The sequence below is a fragment of the Solanum tuberosum genome, unplaced genomic scaffold, assembly GCF_000226075.1.
Source record: "Solanum tuberosum cultivar DM 1-3 516 R44 unplaced genomic scaffold, SolTub_3.0 scf00060, whole genome shotgun sequence".
Classification (NCBI taxonomy): Eukaryota; Viridiplantae; Streptophyta; class Magnoliopsida; order Solanales; family Solanaceae; genus Solanum; species Solanum tuberosum.
In genome coordinates, this window is record NW_006238985.1 from 839584 (window position 1) to 854369 (window position 14786).

Genomic DNA, 14786 nt, shown 5'->3' on the forward strand with positions numbered 1-14786 from the left:
TAAGATAAATACAAAGAAGAATGAGATTACACGTTAAAAAATTATTTAAGTGAAAAACAATATGGGAAAAAAGATACACACCAAAGAAGGGTAGATAATCAAGAAACATAACAAAAAGGAAAATAGAAGATTTCAAAATATCATTAATGCAACAAAAAATATTATTTTCATGGTAATGAGAATATGATCAAGCAAAAATATATTTTAAAAAAATCAAATTCCTAAATTTGTAAAATTACATTTATAACTTGAAATCTTAGGAAAATAATCACGATGAAATGGTTAAAATTGTACGCCTTTGTTACATTAAAGGAATCGCGCGAAGCGCGAATAAGTTCACTAGTACTAACTAATAAAGGGTAAAATTGAAAGAACACTCTAAAAGTAGTCTTGAAAACTGAACAATTAAGTTAATTTGAAAAATGAAAAATACCTTAAAAATTAAATTATTATGAAATGGAGGGAGTAGAAAATATGTTGGTATCGTACTGCTGGTGCATAATTAATTACTCAATATTAGTTTGGTTGATTTAAAAAATCAACTTAATTGATATAATTTATTTTTAAGCAAGTCAAACCGCACCAAGAATACCCCTGATTATTGTATAGATGACCTATTTAACAAAATTGAGATACTATTACTTTAACAAGATGGAAATTGGGTTGGCAAAGCTAATGAGTAGGCAGTAATTACTAATTAGGCACAGAGTGGTCTACCTGAGTCTTTAGGCACTAGCATTTTTATAAAAGAAAATTTTGGAGAGCGTTAAATCACTACTAAAAAAATGTCGAAAACCTTGGGTTAAAATCGACGGAAGCATTCGTTATTTTGACTAAAATCGACTCAAAATTGATGAACTTGATAATGTTGGAAAATGGTGAGTCTGTGATGGTGACGTTCTTTTAAAAAAATATTTATTAAGAAAAACAAGGGTAAAAGCCCCTTGATCTTTTCAGAAATATATTTATAAAAAAATGTAGCAACTTGCATTTGAACTCAAATATTTACCATGACATTAAACAATTTTATATCACTAAACCACACATACTTTTTGTCTGTTGTTTTCAGGGGTGAATTTATTGGCAAAAATTGGGACATGTGAATCTTTGGTCTCTCCGTAAAATTAAGTATTTTATGAATATATTTTCTGAAATTGGTCAGGTATGTGTAATATTATCTGTTGACACTCATGTTATACAGGACTAAATGGTGCATTTTATTGAAGATTGAGTTATTCACCTTGAGGACTTGAGATCAAATCCCATTAAATACATTACTCATGTTTTAGTAATGAAATCGTTTTCGTCAAATACGGCTCAGATGGTCCAACTATATATGGTGGTGTGTGATGCAACTGTAGTTGACTGCAAGCAATTATTGAGATGCCTAATTGTTTGTTCAATGCAATTATGATCTTAATTGTCTTCCCGCCAAGTATATATGTGGTTAAGGATCAAAAGGAGTTTTAAAGCAAAAGTGCAAGAACCAAATTGTGATCCATATATGTGCCAAATAAGCTTACTCTCTGCTGTTCAACCAAATCAAGCGGAGATCATGACCTTAAACTGAATCCATTCAACTTTTAGATCGACGGGTGGTGTGTCTGTCGAGCACCACATATATTTTTGCTACTTCATCAATGCATTGTCGATAGTCCACATTGCAAGCTACACTAACACCCTTACCCGTTTGGCCTGCATATCAAATATTGAACTGATCACAACGGATATATATAAATCACTTTGTAATTTTATGGATAACTTACAGAAATCTCACTAGTTTCGGACCTAATTACTTATATTCATGATAGTTTGGTATATTACATTATGTATCAGATTTCAGTGGTCGGATACATGTATTGAGTTGCTTCAGATACATAAATTTGAGATACAATTGAAGCGAGATACTTATTTTAAAGCGTTTGAATTAAATGATTATAATTGATTTGCTCAATCTGTAGAGTAATTTACCATTGTTAACAATTTTTGAGGATCTACAACATAACAACTTCAAAAAAAATTCCAAAAATATGGAATATCATTCATTCCTTTTTCTAGAAACATTAATTCAATTTTATTTTTTTGAATCTTGATCTATGTTTTTTTTCACAATAACCATTTTTATTCCTAATCAAAACTGTGATGGTGAAGCTATTTTCACGATAGCCATACTCATACACATACCATTATACATTAGCATGAAAATCAGATATAAGACATTAACAACTTAAATACATTACCCATAAGCAGATACAAGACATTGAAAGCTTATAGATTTGTGTATTTGATTTAACTTTTTAAAATATATGATATAATTATTAAAAAGTGATATTATGAGCAATATTTTAAAACTTTATGTAATATATATATATATATATATATATATATATAAAATTAGTTAAGTGTGTCTAATTATGTAGGTTTTTTTTCATTTTTTTATTGGGTGGGCCTAATGCATACAAGTTTTGGACTTGTTAGTAAAAGAGGATAAAGTGGGTTTATTGGAAGAATTGAGTTGAATCTACTCCGGATTAACATTAGAAGAGTGAATAGTAAATTTGAAGTAATTTGGATTGCTAAAATTTCTATACAATAAGTTATTATGATTATAAGAAGTTTAGCTAATTAATCTTGATGAACCGGTGGAATTTCAGTGTTAAATACTACAAGAACCTGACGATCTTTTAGTATCAAACATTAGTCACCCCTCAAAGAAAACCAGTATATTGTAATATTTCATTATCAATTATTTTTTTTCTCTTTTTTTTTGGTTTTCTCACCAACTTTTACACGAACCAAATAAATAAATCATTAAGTGACAGAATGAAATTTATGACAACAATATTTGAATTTTCCTTAGTCTTAGTGTTTAGGCCTAACTTCAATGCCTTCAATGACAAGTCCACCTTTTACATGGAATCCCTTCACCTCCTTTAAACTCACTGTAAATTCCTCATCTTCATCTTCATCTCCACCATTGAATAATTCTCCTAATTCAATTTCCATCCATCCATCTTCCCTTTTATACGGCACTCTTTCATACCTCTGTTTTTCATCCGGCAGATCTTTTTCGCCGTTCCGGTGATCCAGAGTCGCCGTGTGAACATCTTTCCGATTGCCGATTTCCACACTAGTCTCAACCGGCACTGAACTCAGACCAAATGCACGATCTGAGATTTTCATTATGAAATAAATTCCATAATTCGTGTTTGCAGAAAGCATACTTGTTCTTAGCTTTGCTTTTACTACTAATTTGCATATCACTTTCAGCTCAGCCACTTTTGAGAACCTGTGGGAGAAAGAAAAAAAAACAGAGCATGTTAGAATTTTCAAGAATGTAGGAAAAAGTTGAATTTTTTCAATATAATTACTTGAAATATTGAATACCCATTATTTATAAGCTAAAATTAAAGGGAATCGAGCGATCAAACCTTGATTCTGGCACAGATTTCCAAGTCCAATGATCTGGTTCTTCCCCATATAAAAGGGACAATTCTTCAGCTGAGATTATATATGATTTTTTCCCACTAGATTTCTCTATCGCAAAGCTCTACAATTATAACATTAACAATTATATAAAAATGAAGCCTTTTAAAATGGAAGATTGAAAGATGAATTCATTTGTATATACATACCTTGTTACCACCGTCAATGAGAATTGAATTGCAGAGACGAATAAAAAGCTCTTTTTTAGAAGAATAATTCAATGGAATGACAGATTTGTCAATAATTTTATCACAATCAGAAGGCAATAATGTTTGCCAGACAAAATCAGATGCTGCCACTAATCGGAGAAAGGATGAAACCAGAGAGAAACTAATTGTATCCTTAGGTGAAGTAAGAGAAAGAATTGAAGAAATGCAATCTTCTGGTAATTCATTGAATACATCCATTATCTTAGGTGAACTAATTGTTTGCCTTTTTGTTGATTTGGGCTAATTTTTGTTGAAATTAGAGTGAGATTATTTGATTAATGTATATATAGTGGAATGGTCTAATAATGTGCAACTTTAAAATGTTCATTCAGGATGAGTTGGTGTGCCTAAGTAATATGTAAAGGAGAATCATGTCTCTCTCAACCTCGTTGGATACTTTTTTTTTATAAAATATCTACGAGCTGATATTTCAAACTTTATCCGTTCTATACTTAGAAAATGTTTGTGTGGATATACAATTAAGATAGTTTTAAATTGAGCAAATTTCACATTTAGAATGTTCTATTGTTTCAATTTATTTTTCTGGTTTTGATCAAGTAAAGAGTTTAAATTAATAATTTTAAATTAAAGAGATGTAAAATGTACCAATATATTCTTTAATTTTGTATGTGGAAATTTAAAATTAAAGAGCTGTCCGAAAAAAAAAATTGTTCTTTTTTTAAAATGGACTAAAAAATGACAAAAGAAATAAATTGAAAGATAAGAAGTATTATTTTTCTTAGATTTTATTTTTTTAAAATTGTCATATAAGTTGGGTCCTAAGTAGTCAAGTACTAACTTATTTATCATCATTTGTTTGCTTTTAAAGAAGAAGGTCATTTAATTAAAGATTTCTGGTGGAATTCATTGAATGATTGTGAATCTATAGGAAAGGTTATTGGTGGAATTGAAATTTGACACTTGAAGGTAGGGAGGTAAAAAGTTAAAATTAAATCTGAATCTACATAAAATCATATATATTCGTAATTCACCCTGCCTCACATTAATTTTGAAAAGTTTCACTTCAACTTGCCCCGTATCCCTCCTGTCCCACACTACCTTAAATCCGCCCCACTCCACACTGCTTTAAATCCACCCCGCCCCATTGCCAATGGCCGAAGCGAAGTTCATTTTCACTTTCTTTCATAAGGTCTCAGTAAAGAGAATATAACATTAAAATCAGAGGAACTTTCCTTTGAAGTATGACCGACAAATTAAGAGCATAGGTATAATTATTAACCAAAGAGCAAAATAGCACAAAAGAGAAGGGAAATTTCTGTGAAAAGAAAGCGTGTTTGTCGTCAATTTTGGTTTCTTCTTTAGTTTTCATCATTTTTATTTGACTCCTAGTATTCCAGGATGTCCACAAATACTAGTAACAATTTCAAAGGATTAAATTTACACATGTGTTGTTAGTTTTGAATAAAGGTAAGTTGTTAGGATCTCAGTCAATGTGTGTAACAACTAATATCTTGGATCTTATTGGCTAACGAGTTTAACTTTTATGTATTATTATAAATTATAATTGTGTACTTTCTTTGTTTCATATTAAAAATAATTATTTTTAATTTACTTTGTTTAATCTATAAGAGATATCATTTTTTTCTTCTTATTTACAATATTAAATAATTACTTAAAATAATATTAGTATATAAATTTAAAATTTTAAAACATCATTAAAAATATAAGACGGAGCAAATTTATCATCAACCACATTCTGCCAATTTTATTTAACTTATATACTCACATTTTTTATTTTATTTTTACATCATCAATATATTTTAATCTATTACAGTAAATTATTTGCTTTAATTTACTACGACTAGTTTCACTTATTTTGAATAGTTATAAATAACTATTGTTTAAATGATTTGGTAGTAACATTTTTTTTCTTTCACTAGCACTGCATAGTTGTTATACTCTTAAATAACAACTTTTCAGTAGAAAACGAAGAAAATAAATAAGAGAATATGTTCGTTTACATACAAAAATTATTTTTTTTAAAAATAATCTCTTCACACGACAAAAAGCATTTAAAACCACAAAATTAGTTAACTACATAAAAAATAAAAAAAAAGGACATCCCACTCTTTTCTTTTTTTTTTCAAAAAAGAAAAAAAAGTCTCCTGTTTGGCTAGTGTTTAGGCCTTAACTCAATGCCTTCAATGATAAGGCCACCCTTAATGTGATAGCCCTTCACCTCCATTAACTTCATTATGATCTCTTCATCACCATATCCTCCATTGAAAAACTCTCCAATCTCTATTTCCAACCATCCATCTTCTCTTTCACGAACCATTTTTTCCTCCCCTTTGTTCACTCTTGCTTTTAACGTTTCCACTCTGTTCCTGTAAAACAGAGACTCCAGCTTCTTGCTCTTTGGGTGCCGTAGATAAGCAGTACTGCTGACGGATTCTTGATCTCCCACTGAAATACTGATCTCCGACGGAATAGAATCCAACCCGAATGATCGATCTGAAATCTTCATGAGTAGATAAGCTCCGTATGTTGTGTTTGGAGATAGATCCCCTGTTTTCATCTTCCCCTGTATTTCTAGTCTGCATATTGTTTTCAGTTCAGCTACCTCGGCAAACCTGGAAAGCGATTAGTATTAAAAATTCGCATTTACAAGTCTAACAAAGTAATAAAATAATACCATTGATAAGCAAAATTAAACGGTGCATGACTAATATTTTACTCTGATTCTCGACCTCTCTATCCATGATTTAAAAAGAAAGGAATTTACCTTGATTCTGGAATAGCTTTCCAGTTCCAATGAGTTGGTTCATCTCCATATAAAATAGAGAGCTCTTTTGCAGACATGACATATGACTTTTTCCCGGTTAGTTTATCCAAAGCAAAGCTCTGAAACATGAAAATAAAACAAATGAGTAACAATATGCGTTAAAATTGTCTCCCACACAGAGACGGAGCTAGGTGGGGTTCATGGTTCAGACGAATCCACTAGATATTTTGTAGACCCTATATTTGTATTAAAAAATTAAATAAATATATGTATATTAACATATGAACCCCAAACTCCTAAGTCCTAACCTTGGCTCCACCTCTGCCACACATATGGAGAGCTAGTCCCCAAAAATGAAGAATTTGGATACCAATATTTGAAAAATGCTTATTTCAGTGTTTATATCAAACTAATAAATAAATAAATACACATCAGCTAGATATTCGTTTTACTAGTTAATCACGATTAAGAGTTAAGACTATATATATATTATAGGATATGATTTAAGTTTTGTACACTGACATATAAAGATGTAAGAATGTTTTCCTAACATACGATTCATACTAAGTGTTACCTTGTTGCCATCGTCTATTAGAATGGAATTGCATAAGCAGAAAAAAAGGTCTCTTTTTGAAGAAAACTTCAAAGGTGTGACTGATTTTGTAGCAATATGTTGCCAATCAGAAGGCAAGAAAGCATCCCAAACACAATCCAACTCTGCCACTGACCGGAAAATTGAAGAAACCAGTGACAATTTTAGTGCATCACGAGGAGAAGTGAGACATATTATGCTACTAATACAATCTTCTGGCAGATCATATAAGTGCTCCCCTGTTGCTACCATTGTTGTAACTTGTAACGTTTACTATTCTTTCTTTTTTTGAGGAAATCAGAATGACAGGAAACAAGATCCCAATCAAATAAATATAGATATTTCACAAGTATATAGCAGTTTGAATGACATACACTCTATTAATATATATATAGAGATAATAGGGGGCACGTAATGATTGAGCGGGTACTTATGGAGAAGTTTCCTTATATAATTCACCTGGTAAGTCACATGGTTTTGGTCTTTGCTTTATCAATATACTCCGTGCGTCTCAATTTATGTGTCTTAGTTTGATTGAATACAAAATTTATAAAAATAAATAAATTAAATTTTACAATTTTAAATTAAACATGTATATAATTTATTAAATCTTGTAATCTTAAACTTTGTTTCAAAAATAATAATTGGGAGATTAGAACAGAGAAAGCTGGTCCACTATCGGTAGTCATAGAAAAGGCCATAGGCATGACATGTCCAAACTGGTCAAATCTTTGGGGTATATTTTTAAATAAATACACCGATGACTTCACATTGCAAATTTTGGTCAAAATCTATTTTATCAACAATTTTCTTTTGACCGGAAACTAACAACTATTCAATTTTATGTAAACACAGTGTCACAATTGGGAATCTCAATTTGTTCATGACTACTGGTAAAAATAGAATCACGTGTATACACACATCAACTAGTCTTTCTTTAATCCACATCTGGAAAAGGTGTTCAAATTGGTTTGTTATAGGACTTTTCAAAATCTTCAAAATTTTAACTAACTGAAAAAAGTGTGATATTATAATAGTGCCAGTATTTCATATTATTATTTTTTGGACGAATTAAAAATCAATTACAACTTGGTAGTTAGTTGAATCATAATCCAAGAGCACGGAACCATGACAGGAGAAAAAGACACATATTCTATGGAGCCTTTTTATCGGTGGGAGGGTTTGATGATCCCAAATTGACTTGGCCTTTGGCAAAAGGCCTCTTCTCTATCGGATTTTAGAACGAAGACAAAGCTATTTAATGCAAACTCAACTTGGCAGACTTATTTGGTGTGCGCTGTAGGACTGCCTATTGAACCACTTGGACAATTACTTGGTTCAATCTTATACTACCAATGAAAACGAAAGAAAAAGGAAATGTTCAATTTGATAGAGGCAATTTTCTTTTTAAGATTATGGTGTCTAGGTCAACTTTCACACACTTCGACTAATTTTACGGGATAGCTGCTACATGTAACATATAATTTTGTCCACCAAAGCTAGGACATATGGAAAGAATTAACTAGTTTTTTTTTCTTCTTTTTTTTGAGTTTTGAATTAGTTACTTTTTAGGAAAAATTACCTAAACACAACTTATTTTACTACTAGATATAGGACCCCGTGCCAGCACGGGGCCCAATATATATATATTTATTTTAATTTATGTTATATTATGAAATTTGAGAAGTTATTGAAAATTTGATATGATTTTAAAAATATTTTAAATTGTTAGTTATTGCGATTTGTAGTACTTTTTTTTACATAATTTTGAAAATAATATTTATTACTCTGTTTGTTGTAATTTATGTGGCACACGCAGAATTTCAAATATTAACCATTTTTTATATGTCTCTTTAATATATTAAGTTGTTAATTATTGTATTTTATAGGACATTTTGAACCTAATTTTTTAATAATATATGTTATTTGCCATGTCCCAATTTATGTGGCATTAATTGATAGATTTGTTGGAGTCGAGAGATTTATTTTGTTAATTATTGTAATTTATAGTTTTTTTCCCCGTCAATTTCAAACAATATATGTTGTTAATTGATAGAATACTTTTAATGTAATTTTTAAAAAAACAAATAATTGTTAATTATTGTAATAGATAATATGGAGTATTTAAGTCATTTATAGTATAGTAATTAATATATAATATGTAGTATTTAAGTGTTATATTATGGAATTTGAGAAGTTATTGAAATTTTTATATGATTTTAAAAATATTTTAAATTGTTAGCTATTGTGATTTGTAGTACTTTTTTTTTTATATAATTTTGAAAATAATATTTATTACTCTGTTTGTTCTAATTTATGTGGCAGATGCATAATTTCAAATATTAACCCTTTTTTATATGTCTCTTTAATATATTAAGTTGTTAATTATTGTATTTTATAGTACATTTTGAACCTAATTTTTTAATAATATATGTTATTTGCCATGTCCCAATTTATGTGGCATTAATTGATAGATTTGTTGGAGTCGAGAGATTTATTTTGTTAATTATTGTAATTTATAGTTTCTTTTTCGTCAATTTCAAACAATATATGTTTATCATATAATCCATTTTATGTGGTACCAATAGAATTTAGAGAGTTAATTAAATTTTTTATATAAGTTTTAAATAATTAATCTGTTAATTATTGTAATGTATAGTATTACTTATATTATTTTTAAATATATTTAAATATTATATGTTAGGTTTTTTATCCTAATTTATATGGCATTGATAGAATTTAAAGTGTGAAATAATTGTTAATTATTGTAATAGATAATATGGAGTATTTAAGTCATTTATAGTATAGTAATTAATATATAATATGTAGTATTTAAGTGTTATATTATGGAATTTGAGAAGTTATTGAAATTTTTATATGATTTTAAAAATATTTTAAATTGTTAGCTATTGTGATTTGTAGTACTTTATTTTAACATAATTTTGAAAGTAATATTTATTACTCTATTTGTTCTAATTTATGTGGCAGATATAGAATTTCAAATATTAACCCTTTTTTATATGTCTCTTTAATATATTAAGTTGTTAATTATTGTATTTTATAGTACATTTTGAACCTAATTTTTTAATAATATCTGTTATTTGCCATGTCCCAATTTATGTGGCATTAATTGATAGATTTGTTGGAGTCGAGAGATTTATTTTGTTAATTATTGTACTTTATAATTTGTTTTTCAGCAATTTCGTCGACAGTTTTTTTTTTTATTATTGTAATTTATTGTTTCTTTTTCGTCAATTTCAAACAATATATGTTTATCATATAATCCATTTTATGTGGTACCAATAGAATTTAGAGAGTCAATTAAATTTTTTATATAAGTTTTAAATAATTAAGCTGTTAATTATTGTAATGTATAGTATTACTTATATTATTTTTAAATATATTTAAATATTATATGTTAGATTTTTTATCCTAATTTATATAGCATTGATAGAATTTAAAGTGTCAAATAATTGTTAATTATTGTAATAGATAATATGGAGTATTTAAGTCATTTATAGTATAGTAATTAATATATAATATGTAGTATTTAAGTGGAAGGTGGTGGGGCCCACTTATATATTTTAGAAATATATTGGATATTAGTAGTGATTTATAGTATAGTAATTAATATATAATATGTAGTATTGAAGTGGAAGGTGGTGGGGCCCACTTATATATTTTAGAAATATATTGGATATTAGTAGTGATTTATAGTATAGTAATTAATATATAATATGTAGTATTGAAGTGGAAGGTGGTGGGGCCCACTTATATATTTTAGAAATATATTGGATATTAGTAGTGATTTATAGTATAGTAATTAATATATAATATGTAGTATTGAAGTGGAAGGTGGTGGGGCCCACTTATATATTTTATAAATATATTGGACATTAGTAGTGATCTTATTGGAACATTGGTAGTCATTCCTAGACTCTTCTATAATATAGTAATATTCTCTAAAATTTCCTACCGTTTGAAAAAATTCCTACTTTATGCAATGTTTTGGTCGGATGCATCACTTTACGCGATGTATAGGGACGTATGCGATGCATCAAGACGTTACTTTACGCGATGTATTAGTCGGATACATCACTTTATGCGATCTATCGATCGGATACACCACTTTATGCTATGTATCGGGATGTACACGATGTATTGGGACGTTGAGTGATGTATCCGAAATCAAGACGCGATGTATCGTGATGCTGAGTGATGTATCTGAAACCAAGACGCGATGTATCAGGACGTAGAGGGATGTATTCGAAATCGGGATATGATGTATCGGGACGTTTTGGATGTATACGGATTTCACCAAATTTAAGGATTTTTTGTAAGTTAAAAAATAATAGGAATATGATGTAATTAACTCTTAACACTATAAGTTTTGTGTAAAATCTACTCATTTTTACACTTCACATTGGCTCAATAATGTGAGTAAAAAAGTAAATCTACTGTATAATTGGTCCAAGTGCACACATATCTGCTTAGAGGATCACTATTTAAGATATAGCCATAATATAAAGTATTTAATGTTTAGCAGCCACTTCATATTAATCAACTTGACAAATTTTTCCCCCCTTCAACTCATGCTGATTACTTGAGCTATGTAATTTGTTCTCCATCAAGTTTGCCATCTTTGTTTCCAACAATTTCTTCCACAAGTGTAGTATTGACTGGCTGGTCAACAATTATTGGATGCCGATTTTTTACTTTTCATCATAAAATACCATCCAAAATTACTCGCGACTTTTCCAATATTAATATTTTAGCTTGTTCGAGTTTGAGTTTTTCATCCCTTGGAAACCCTAACAATCCATATATGATGTTAAGCCCACTTTTCTCTAGCCCATGAGCAAGCAATCTCTTCCATGTCCTCTTTAGATTACAGGGGCTTATTTAAAGGGGTGCCATGGGTTCATGTGAACCCATGATTCCCTCTCTAGATCATATGTAATAGTGTTATATTTTAAAAAAATATTTAAATATAGATGTGTGAGATGAAAAAAAATAATTCAAAAGATGCCTTTTCACATTTTTGTCTACCAAAATAATTATTCTTTTCATTTTTTACTTGGATGATCTTGTTATGAATATAGAGTATGGAGTCAATTTGACATATCAGGTCGTCTTTATTATACGTTATATTGTAACGTGATCCTTGTCTTTTAGCCTAGAAAAGCTAATTATAGTAACTACAAACCATTTTTTTGTTCAAGTAATTAAATACAAACATGTTTAGACGAATGGAGTAATTAAATTGATGTATTGGGTCATTGATGCTGGTAAAAATATCCGATCTGAATAGTTGTTATACATGGCACAGACACGACGAGAAATATGTTATATGACAATAGTTTACGCACGCACTATCGTGGTTTAAAAACATACAATTTTTTTTAGTCGAAGGAAACTGGGAAGATAAACTCGAAAAAATGCATGCAATAGTTATTCATTATACTCTACGTCTCAATTAATATGACACAGTTGGAATTTCGAGACTCAATCAAATTTTTCTTTCATCGAAATTTCTTTTTATGTTTTTCTTTTTTAATATTTTAGCTATGTTTATGATTTAGAGTACTTTTAAAGTAGTTTTCAAACATATAATTTTCATTTTAAAACATCTAAGGCTTCTATATTCGAATTAACAGTTAAGATTTAAAAATTTGAATTTCAAAATTTCAATTTGAGATAGAAAGAGTACACCTAGAGATGTTATAATTAACTGAAGTTAAGAACAATAGTGAAAGAAGAAAAGAGAACGAACAATATTCAAGATTAAAACCTAGCTTTTTATGTAGCGCAAATTACAGAAATACACACATTTTGTTTCACTTATTTCCATTATCCCCTATTATTTTTTTTAAAAAATCTTCAAAATCCCTTATTTCTTTAATGTATCCTAGCTGCATATTAATGTATCTGAGCCAGTATATTATGTATCCGAGCTACATATTAATGTATCCGAGTTAGTTTTTAATGTATCTGAGCTACATATTAATGCATCCGAGACAGTATTTAATGTATCCGAGCTACATATTAATGTATCCGAGCTTCAATTATTGTATCCAATTTTTTTAATTTTTAAGAGATTAATGTAATTAGAAACTTATTAGGGATATATTGTAATTTCATATTAAAACTATGAGATTATGTAATTTACCCTTTTATGTATACTAGATATAGGTGGCCCGTGCTATCACGGGCTCAATATTTTAGTATTTTTTTATTTTAATTTATGTGATATAGGTAGAATTTAGAAAGTTGATCAAATTTAATATCATTTTTAGATATATATAAGTGGTTAATTACTTTTTGTTTGCATACATTTATTATGAAAAGGCCCATTAAGATGTTCATAATTAATGTATTTTTTGTCATCAACCGTTAATTTCTTACGCAAAGTAGTTACAAGATATAAACAAATATTACCAACATTCAAAATAATAAAGCAATAACTAAAGAATATGAATTTAAAAATAAAAGTAATAGCTAAAACGGATTTCATAATTACAAAAAAATTATACACTAAATCTTGAATTTAAAACTAAAAGTCATAGCTAAAAAGGATTCCATAGTTTCAGAAAAATCATACACTAATTAAATTAAAGTAGAACAAAAGAAATAATTTATTTTAAAAAAAAAATCCAAAACACACTGAAGGAGGCACGTCGATATTAAAAGTCATAGCTAAAAAGGTTCCATAATTTCGAAAAAATTATACACTAATTATATTAAAGTAGAAAAAGAAAAAAAATAAATCAGAAACATACTGAAGCAGGCACATCGACGGAGAACTAAAAGTCAGAGCTAAAAAGGATTCTATAATTTCAAAAAATATTAGACACTAATTAAATTAAAGTAGAACAAAAAAATAAATTTTTGAATTTTTTTCCTAAACACGTTGAAGCAGGCACGACGATTTTAAAAGTCTGCTAAAAAAGATTCCATAATTTAGAAAAAATTATACACTAATTAAATTAAAGTAAAACAAAAGAAATATTTTTTATATATTTTTTCCTAAAAATATGCTGAAATAGGCATGTCGATGGAGACGTGCCTGCTTCAGCACTAACTGTCTCTTATATAATAAGTGAATGTTTATAAGTACTAAATTTGATAGTGTAAAAAGGAACTACAACGCCATTGTGCAAAAAATTAAGCTCATTTAAATATTATATCGATGCGCATTGTCGTAAGGAAATCGCTAACACTTTTGTCACAATTAAGAGTTAGCATCAAATTTTAAAATATCTATTTAAATTTAGGGCACCTTATGGAAATAGCTACCATAATTAAAATAATTATTATCCTTAACTTCAATTTTAATAATTACTGACTGTAGCTATATAGGAATGATCGTTTGTATAATTCATTTCTTTTCAAAGTTGTATACAAAACTGAATTCAATTTTTCTTAAGGTAATGGCGCTAATCTCGGTTGAGGAAATGCATACAATGTCGTAATTCGCGGGATATTAAATCATTAGACTTCATACCAAATACACCACATTTCCTTCGTAGTAGCAATCCAGTAATCACACTTTGTTATACAAACTTATACAATGTTATACGTACTTTGAAATTGTTTTAAACTGGAATCGTTGCGCAATTGCATATTCCTCCATTACACACTTTAAGGGTAGCATTATTAATGTATACTTGGTCTACCTCCATTTAAGCTTGTTTGACAATAAACTATACTTCCTAATAAATTGTATAAAAATGAATTATACAAGATACAATCT

At 28.7% G+C, this 14786-nt stretch overlaps 2 protein-coding genes across 2 annotated transcripts; both read right to left on the reverse strand.

The window, feature by feature from the left end:
• Positions 1-2742: 2742 nt before the first annotated feature.
• On the reverse strand, positions 2743-4023 carry LOC102588330 (F-box protein PP2-B15-like). The gene is made up of 3 exons (XM_006344640.2): positions 3636-4023; positions 3432-3550; positions 2743-3289 (listed from the first exon to the last, which is right to left on the reverse strand). The coding sequence occupies exons 1-3, from the start codon at positions 3891-3893 to the stop codon at positions 2863-2865; spliced, it is 804 nt and encodes a 267-aa protein (XP_006344702.1). The 5' UTR covers positions 3894-4023; the 3' UTR covers positions 2743-2862.
• Positions 4024-5656: 1633 nt separating this feature from the next.
• On the reverse strand, positions 5657-7435 carry LOC102588660 (F-box protein PP2-B15-like). Its single transcript, XM_006344641.2, has 3 exons — positions 7016-7435; positions 6442-6560; positions 5657-6289 (listed from the first exon to the last, which is right to left on the reverse strand). Exons 1-3 carry the CDS (start codon positions 7283-7285, stop codon positions 5830-5832), a joined length of 849 nt encoding a protein of 282 aa, XP_006344703.1. The 5' UTR covers positions 7286-7435; the 3' UTR covers positions 5657-5829.
• Between the last annotated feature and the right edge of the window lie 7351 nt (positions 7436-14786).

Coding starts and splice junctions, on each gene's coding strand:
- LOC102588330 (XM_006344640.2), bottom strand. CDS start 3,893: ATGGATGTATTCAATGAATTACCAGAAGATTGCATTTCTTCAATTCTT. Junction 3,551..3,635: donor TCATTGACGGTGGTAACAAG/GTATGTATATAC, acceptor TTATAATTGTAG/AGCTTTGCGATAGAGAAATC. Junction 3,290..3,431: donor AAATCTGTGCCAGAATCAAG/GTTTGATCGCTC, acceptor TTTCTCCCACAG/GTTCTCAAAAGTGGCTGAGC.
- LOC102588660 (XM_006344641.2), bottom strand. CDS start 7,285: ATGGTAGCAACAGGGGAGCACTTATATGATCTGCCAGAAGATTGTATT. Junction 6,561..7,015: donor TAATAGACGATGGCAACAAG/GTAACACTTAGT, acceptor TTCATGTTTCAG/AGCTTTGCTTTGGATAAACT. Junction 6,290..6,441: donor AAAGCTATTCCAGAATCAAG/GTAAATTCCTTT, acceptor ATCGCTTTCCAG/GTTTGCCGAGGTAGCTGAAC.